At 32.9% G+C, this 9,101-nt stretch overlaps 1 protein-coding gene across 6 annotated transcripts; it reads left to right on the forward strand.

The window, feature by feature from the left end:
* Positions 1–3,847: 3,847 nt before the first annotated feature.
* LOC100809539 (uncharacterized) lies at positions 3,848–8,820 on the forward strand. Of its 6 annotated transcripts, none has more exons than XR_001388232.3 (6): positions 3,848–4,103; positions 4,995–5,435; positions 5,812–6,425; positions 7,260–7,472; positions 8,160–8,246; positions 8,429–8,820. XR_001388232.3 is itself a non-coding variant. In XM_014775391.3 (4 exons), the coding sequence occupies exons 2-4, from the start codon at positions 5,034–5,036 to the stop codon at positions 7,318–7,320; spliced, it is 1,077 nt and encodes a 358-aa protein (XP_014630877.1). In that variant the 5' UTR covers positions 3,848–4,103; positions 4,995–5,033; the 3' UTR covers positions 7,321–8,820. The 6 variants fall into 6 exon arrangements, 2 of the variants coding, with proteins under 2 accessions (XP_014630877.1, XP_014630876.1); XR_001388233.3 differs by having other exon boundaries at positions 7,260–7,371; positions 8,018–8,246; XR_001388234.3 differs by having other exon boundaries at positions 7,260–7,371.
* The last annotated feature ends 281 nt before the right edge of the window (positions 8,821–9,101 follow it).

The raw sequence follows: 9,101 nt of genomic DNA on the forward strand, positions 1-9,101 counted from the left end.
TAATATTTGAATAATACTTTAATTAAATTACAAATATATTTTTAATTAATATATTTCTATTATTTTTTTCATAGTTAATTATGGTGAGAGTAAAAAGATGAGCTCCAATACAATGATTGAGTTCGTGATCAATTAATCATGGGCTCAAATTTAAAAAATGTGTCTTTGCATATACAAGATGATGATTGGTTCTAAGCTTAATCAAGTCACGGCTTCTTCATGAGAGTTGTACATAAATATTTTTTTATAATAATGTGTTTTGACATTTCGTCGTTGTTTGGGTTATATCTCTAGTTATAAATTGATGCTAAGGCTAGCATAAGTATGAAAATGGTCATTTTTGCTACTAGGGAAAATTTCTCAAAGAAATCTAACCCTTCAACATATATGCAATCCTTAATGACCACTAAGGATTTATACCTCTTGATATTATCATTTGTCTTTGTTTTAATTTTTTTACACCAATCTACTCTTAGAGGCTTCAACTCTTGTTGACAAATCAAGGGCCTTGAGTTCCTTTTGCATTGCATCAACACAACATCTACGATTACAAGCTTCCTTATAGTTGTTTGGTTCCTTTTTGGAGAAGATGGATAATGCATAAGACTAGTGAGAAGTTGAGAGCCTACATTAGCTTACATATCTAAAATTCGATTTGTGATGTTGTTGGACACTACACTACATTGGTAGTTTAGTAAGTGAGATGTTTTTTTTTTACCCAATTAGACATCTTGGTCAACTAAGTAGCTTCTTCATCCACGAGATGACCATATTAAATGTCCCATGTTGTAAAGTCCTAACACTTATGATTAACCGTGAGCAGGAACAAGTCCAAAGACATAATAAAAGGGGATAAAAAACTTTCTTCTTTTCTAATTATTTAAATGTCTAACTTTTAATAAGTAATAATTTTTATAAAAAAATATTTAGTATTTTCAAACATAAAAATGAAACTAATTTTTATTTTAAATGTTAATAACCTTAATAATTATCATAAAAATAATAAACACAATTAGTATTACACAACTTTATTCTAGTTATCATCTTTAACTATTACAGTAATAATAACAAACATAACTAATTTGATCGTAATTTTACATGAACTAACCTTAATAATTATTATAGTTATTATAATAATAACATAAATAATTAATTTTATATTAACTAACTTAAAAATATATATTTATGTATATGAGAAGTGCCAAAGGAGGGAGACTCGAGCCCCCAGCCCGCCCCCGTGGAGTGAATCCATGTTTGGATCTTGTAATCACTTTCGTAAAGTACTTTATGAAGATTATTAGTAGGATCAAAATCTTGATCCAAGTATTCCCATTTATGAGAAGTTGTTGTCCTTTCTTCACATGGGTACACTAATAACAAAATCAAATGTTTATGGAATACAAGAGTTCCTTTTTGTCAAGATCATAGGCAACCCAACCTTTAACTTTAGGCCTATGACCCAAGTAGATGCATTTCCTGAACATATTACTAAATTTATTCCTTTATGCATGTAGACAAAAATTAAACACAAAAAGCTAAACACCCTTAACTTTTTGAAATATAGGTTTGATCCATGCATGGGAGTATAAGGAATTATGCTCTAGGATAGATGTGTTCCATACATTTCAAATATTCGATCTCCCTAATACTTAGTTGAAAGTAAAGAACAAATTTGGCCAACACAATGTACACTTTCATACATCCTTTTTTACTTGCTCGTTTGCAGCAATGACATCAAGGATTTGTATTCCTCTCAAGTAAGTGTTGCAATACTTGAGGATAATTACTTTTTATCACCTCTAATCTTTGACTTGCAATCTACTTATTCATTCCCCACATTGTTTGCTACGAAATCACTACCCTTATATATAGAACCAAGTTGAAAACCATGCTTATGATAGCATGTCTCCATCGTGTGTCCCAATGTCCCACAATAGGTGCATACTTTTTCCTTAGAACTACCTTTACCTTCATGTTGAACCTTTTCCCATATAAGTATAAGATTTTCTTCGAAAGTGTGCACAACCTCCTGTTTTTAATTGCTAGACTAGGCAATAAGTTCACGATGAGAATTTATAACTGCATAACTCCAAAATTCTCATTAATTCCCATAAGAAACCTTATCATATAATATTGTTTCTTGAATTTTATGGAACTCCTTGATGTATCACAAGTACAACTTAATAAGCATGTGCACTGAGGTATATGTCTGTATATCTCAAACTTTTCCCATAGAACCTTCAACTCTATACAAGTAGTTAGTGATTGGCATCACATTCTACTTGAAAGCATATATTAATTTCCTATTGCAATTCTCTAATTAACACTCGATATCCTTTTGAGACTCAATCCTTTTAAGTTTTTCTACACTTTTGATGTGTGTTCCATATACATGAGTCTCTCCATGAAAACACCATTTGATAGGTGCAAGATATTCTATCCTTTCACTACTCCTATCATTCTAAAAAATCAAGAGAAAAGATAAACATAAACATTTTCGAATTTTCACTGATACTTCAAGAGAGTGCAAACTTTACAATATATAATAACCGTAATGGATGACAACCATATACTTGTCATCATCTAATATTTTAGAAAAATAAAACTAATATTAAAAGGACAATATTAAAGATCACCTATTTGTGTCTTTCTAGACCCATCCTATCAACCTATCAATTTCAAAACTAAATTTACAATCCAGAAACAAACAAAATTGTTGGACTTATCATACATTTCATAACTTAGCCAAAGTCATCTAATATCTTAATGTTTTCGTCAAGAAATAACCTTTTGTGCTTTGTGATCAAAGCTCTCTTCATCGATCTGGTTCATGAGTAATAGTTACTTCCATTGAACGAAGGGTTAACAAGAATCGTCGTTGGTCTTTCTTCTGGGTGCACCAGAACCATTGTTGAAAAATTGTTGTTGTAGTGGGCAGTACCATTGTTGGTTCCTCTCGAGCTACCATCATCGTTGTTGCTAGGCATGACATGGAAGATGTGCAATAGAGATCTATGAATGAGTTCTAATACCATATTATTAAACCAACAAAATAGAAAATGAAGAATAAAGAAGACTCAAGAAAGAACAAGTTTATCCAATCTGAATATTAATGACATAATTACAAATCATGCTCAGGAACTTAACTCGATACTATTAATTAAGTTAAAATAATTTCAGTGTTTAGTGTTCTCTTTATATCTGAAATTATATCTTAGATTTATCCGAAAAAAATAAAATTATAAATAAAGAATTATGTGTGAACAATAACATATAATTTGCGTCGAAGGAATGAAATTTTCATGATAGGAATCTTTTTCCGGATGTCAAAAACATTTATATTTATTTCTATCAAATATCAATAAAGATATTGGCATAGTACTTAGTAGTCAGTACCGTCTAATTTCTTCTCTAAATAAACATTTCTTTTGCAATGTTTGAATTCCTTTCAAAATGGCAAAGTAATAATAACAATAATCTTGCACACTTAGGTCAAACTACACTCACACCATTAATGTAAAATTAGCCCCTCAAATAATGTCGGTATTATGAAGTAGTAGTATTTTCTTATCCCATAATCACGTTTGAAATTTCTATACCCTTTATTTTTAGTTTTTTATTCCTTGAAAATCTGCATCGATAAACCCAAATAGAGGATTTTAGTTTAAAAACAAACAAATGGAGAATGTTAGTAGAGAAAAAGATAAAGATAGAGACATAGAGTCAGTTCGGTATTCTTTTAGAGTTAAAATATGAAATTAAAAAACAAATAAGGGAATAATAATTATGAAATTGAGCAACAGAAAGAAATTAAGGGAAGAAAGAAGATGCATGACACAAGGAATGTTTACAATAAGATGTAACAGTTAATTCCCACCTCAACAAGCTATTCTTGGGCAGTTGGCAGCTTGGCAATGAAAATTCCTTAATTAAAAAATAAATTAAAATGGATTTTAATTTATAGGAAACACACAATAAATATGATAATTTTACAAATAAAAACAAAAAGGAAAAATTCTACAACAACCGTAATCACAATAACAAGGAGGAAGAGAGAGTGAAAATCACAGAGACGAAAAGATCGTCTTCTGAATCGAAACAAGGTCAGTGAATTTTCTTCTCTTCCCTTCTTACAATTTCCTCCTCCCGTTTTCATCTACTAATTCACTTTCTCTGCATAATTAATGGGTTATTAATATTGCTTAATTTTTTCTCAATGAGCTTTCAATTTCAAATTTCTGCACGATTTGTTGTTGCCGAGGAAACAGAGGGAAGGGAAACAGAATCAGAATTCTTCTCTGTGGTTCTGTTATTGCCCGATTTAGTATTATTATTGAGTTTTATTATTTTTCTTCAGAAAATAAATAAAATTTAGAGAAAACGAGAGAGATAACAGAATATCAAAAAGAAAGAACCTTGAAACTCAGCAAATCACTGCACACTCGATCGGTTTTAGCATTTGAATGAGATGAAAATCGGTTTAACGGCATTTGTTCTACTTCTAATCAATTGGACTTTGTCGTGACTGATTGGTCTGTTTCTCCTTCTGTTTGTGCGTTTTTATTTTAAATTTTACTGTTATGTATCGTCGTCTATTTTGAACATAAACTTGCAAGGAGTTCTGTATTTAGCTTTGTTTGGCCTCAGCTTCGTGTTTTTTTTCCTGATCAAAATTTTCTTACTTTATGATTGGCTCAAAATTGGTTTTTTTTTTTCGATTTTAAAAGTCAAGATCTAAATTAATTCGATGTAAGAGTTTCAGATTAATTTTTTTTGTTGATTCTGTAACCAGTTATCTGTTTATACGTTATTATGTTCTATTTATTGATTGCTATCACCATCCATTCCGTGGTTTCTACATGTTGAGATGATGGGATGCTTTTAAATTTTAATCCTTTTCCTGTTCTTTTCTGATTCTGAGCTGCTGGCAAGTATGCTATTTTTAATTTTTTTTTGTCATGTTTTTTATTTTGATTTTTGTTATTGAACAACAGGTGTTCAGGTTGAAATTTTAGAGTAATATACTTGCAATCATGAGATTTAAGAAAGGGAATAAGGTGGAAGTGTTAAGCAAAGTTGAGGTGCCGTGTGGCTCCTGGCTATATGCAGAGATCATTTGTGGTAATGGCCACCACTATACTGTGAAATATGATGGATATGAAAGTGATGCTGGTGAGGCAATTGTGGAACAGGTGTCCAGGAAAGACATAAGGCCGTGTCCGCCTGCACTTGAACTCACAGATAATTGGAATTCAGGTGATGTTGTAGAGGTCTTCCAGAATTTCTCATGGAAGATGGCTACAGTTTTGAAGGTTTTTGGGAAAAACCACATTTTGGTCAGGCTACTTGGATCTTCTTTGGAATTTCAAGTGAGCAAATTTGACATTCGGGTGAGACAGTCTTGGCAAGATGACAAGTGGATTATAGTTGGAAAGGTACTTTTATTCTACCTTGTGAATTTTTGTTTCATCTTCTTTAGCAATTGCCTAGTTCTGTTGGCTGTAGACGTGGATACTGTTACACATCATCTGTTGAGTTGGTTTTAACTTTTGATTGAGCTTTTGAAATTTCATTCATTCAGCATATCGAGTTTGCTAAAATAACTAATCAAAGTTTAAAAAATTTGGGATTTGCTTTTTCTTGTTATACTTTCAATATTACCAGTTTCTTACTTTCATATTTTCTACAGTTTTCCTGTTTTCTTTTTGTTTTAATTAGCTTTCATGAATTTTTCTTTGTACTATTTTTTTTATGTCTGGATCCTCTGCTGTTTTATGGTTGTATAATTATTTATCCTTCTCCCATCTTCAGGGTTCTTCCAGCCATGAAAACAGAAAACGTTCTAGCGCCCAACTTCAGAAGATGTATACAAAGACAAAACTGTCAGGTTCCGCTTACTATCGTCCTGAAAAGAAAAAACTGAGTATTCTGGAATCCAAACTCGTTTCTTTTAAAACATTGAAACGAGGAAGCAATTCACAAGTTGACGCATATGCTAAGCCTCCCCCAAAGTTTAGAGCACGTGAAAATGAAGGCAGATGTCACAGAGCAAGACTTAGAAATCCACCCACACCACTCAAACAGGTACAGGGTGTCAGTTTTCCAAGAGAAGTGATCGCTGAAGAATGCATACCTGCTTCTGTAAACAACAGAAAAACTGGGATTTCTAATATGGTTGACATGGAGAGGAGGAAACAGACAGGAGAAAACTTAGAATCAAATCATGCTTATAGTGTTACATGCTCTGTTGGTAGTTGTAGTATCACTAGCAGGAATTCCTATAAATCGCAATTTCCTGTATATGCAGGTCCTTTTGATGATGTAGACAGTTCATTTAGTGATGCTGAGTCTGTCTGCCAGAGGAGTGATGAGGAAGGGAATTGTTCCCCTCCTACACAAGAGGAATTGGCGGCAGAAATTCATAGGTTAGAGTTGCATGCCTATCATTGTACAATTGAGGCATTGCATGCATCAGGACCCTTAAGTTGGGAACAGGAAGCATTAATGACAAACCTCCGTCTTTCGCTCCACATATCAAACGATGAACACTTAATGGAGCTAAGAAATTTGATTTCTTCTGAAAACAGCATTCCTTTCAGATGACAGGAATTTTTTTCCTCTTCAATTTAATACTTTTTCCCTAGGATAGAGTTTCGGAATAGTTTGATCTCAGCCTCATTCAACTGTAAGAAGAAAGATGAAATATTTCGGTCCTTCATTTATGTTTTATGACTTAGTGATATAGTTTGATGTGAATGTACATGCTAAACTTCGTAAATAAGTGATCATTTCTGAACTCTTGTTAATCAGTTCATCTATGATATATCCTCTTAATTTCCATTAGGCTTGTTCTGGTAGACATTCTATACCAGGATCTTTCTGAAACCTTTGTTACATTCTAGATTTTGCAGACACTTGTAAGACATGATCTGATTACTGAGATTTGAAATTAAGTGGTATACTAAAATGCTGGTTTATATTGAGGCTCAAAAACTAACATGATTTATGGGACTTGTGTTTGCATAATTTGTTGATATTTTATGCTGATTTTAAAAGATTGTTTTGCATTAATTTCATAGCTCTTTAATTAGAACAGATAAAGAATCTTTTGTTTGCTTTCTAAAATGGTACATACAATGATACAAGCAATGTCATATAGGAGACATACCTTGTGTAATACTTGTCTCTGTTCTCCATAATTTGGAAGTATAAACAAAGTCATTTGCATTTACTAGTAATGCTTCCCCTGCATTTTCCAGGGCTGAGAAGGAGGCATATAGGTGTTGCTTCCAGATTTCTACAGATTCTTTCTTGCTCTAGACAAGGGATGGCTTTTCTAGTGTGGCCCTTGATAAGCCAACACATCCATAGGTTTGTGGAGTTCTCGCATTCTTCCATTTCAGGCCACCTGTGAGCCTCAGATATCTGTTTTGCGGAGGAATGCATGCTCAGAGTCTTGTAGCTACAATATGGTGACTTGATATGTGAATGTCTAATTGATAATTTCACCTTATTAGCTTATTCAATTGTGATATCTTCTGCATGCTGATGCATGGCTCACTATCAATGTGTTGCTAATGAAATGATCACTGATATTTTCTTTGCACACATACAAAGGTTGTTTACATGTCAAAGCCTAGCTAATGGTAAAAATGTTGAATGTCCAACTTTGGAATGTTAATTTAATTATAACTAGAGGGTAGAAGAAGCTTGCACTAGGTATGAATTTAATTGGCCATTTTCTGTATAACTGAACAACTGATGACCACATATATTAACTAATTAACTAATAGTAACATCATTAAGCTGCCTGAATGCTTAAAGAAGCATCTGTTTTTCAGACAATTTTAACAGAACCTTAGAACCCAATGCAGTAGACATTGCAGCTGAAAAGACTTTAGTTTCTGATGAGGATACCTAACTATGGAAAGTATTCACTTTCTTCCAAACTATTAGCAACACCTCATGCTAGTTTACAATTTGTGATATTTATTGATTGATTGGATTAACCTTTCAGATCATCCAGTACCTGCCATGACTGCTTTGAACAATGCTGTTCCAGTACTTGTGCATTTACTACTTTACAAGTTACGTGAACATTGTTTTCAATTTTATGGTTGTAAGCTTACACATGAAAGTTGTCATTGCTTTGTGGCTAGTGAATCAATGCTCAGCAATGATCAATAGCACAAGGTCCAAATGGCTCTTGGAAGAACATGGCCACATTAAAGCCGAAATGACACAAGGTATGGTCATCCACGGAATATACGTTTTATCCATATATTCCCCAATTCCAAGCTTTGAACCAAACATAAGTAAATAGATTTTATGCTCTTTATCGGCATGTTATACTTCTTTTTCTGATTGAGAATCTTATTAATCCTTATTTCAACTGTTATCGGTGTTCTTTACATCACCATGTCTCTAGAGCTGGAGACCTTGGATATCAGTTTTGGATGGCCAAATATCTTTCAGTTGGTCAAAGATATGTGCGTGTTCTGTGAAACTTTTTGGCTTCAGTCTGATGTTTAATCGATGTGGAATCCGGTGCTCATTTGAAGCATGTTCCTCGCATGTCAAAACCCTGGTCTTGAAAAGCTGAATAGCTTGCTTAACTTATGATTTTTTTTCCCTTCCATTGTTAGTACATGTTTAGTTTGACATTTACGACCTTTAAACCCTGGGCTAGTCTGTTTCATTTCACTCATTTTATCAAAATCTCTTAATTATCTGGTGCAATATGTGAAAGTTTGTGTAAATGGCACAGCTTAGCCTGACTAAACTTTTGATAATCAAGGTCTTATAAACTTTTATGCCTCAGTACAATAGCTTTTCTTGTGTTAGTGTGCGTGTGTTACTGTTGACTATCTTTAACTGATAGTATTTCATAATGCAAACGCAAAGGTACAATATTGAAAGAAAAAAAAAAAAAAGAGGTTCCTGATATACATTTGGATGGAAATTCTTCGTATGCTTTCGACTGAGGTGAACTGCCAGTTATCTAAACTCTAAATATACTAATTTTATGCTGCATGGAAGATTATAAAAATTTGCATCCTATTGTTTCTCATTTTTTAAAGCCGTTTTCCTTTCTTTTTTTA

The sequence above is a fragment of the Glycine max genome, chromosome 5 (assembly GCF_000004515.6).
Source record: "Glycine max cultivar Williams 82 chromosome 5, Glycine_max_v4.0, whole genome shotgun sequence".
Taxonomy (NCBI): Eukaryota; Viridiplantae; Streptophyta; class Magnoliopsida; order Fabales; family Fabaceae; genus Glycine; species Glycine max.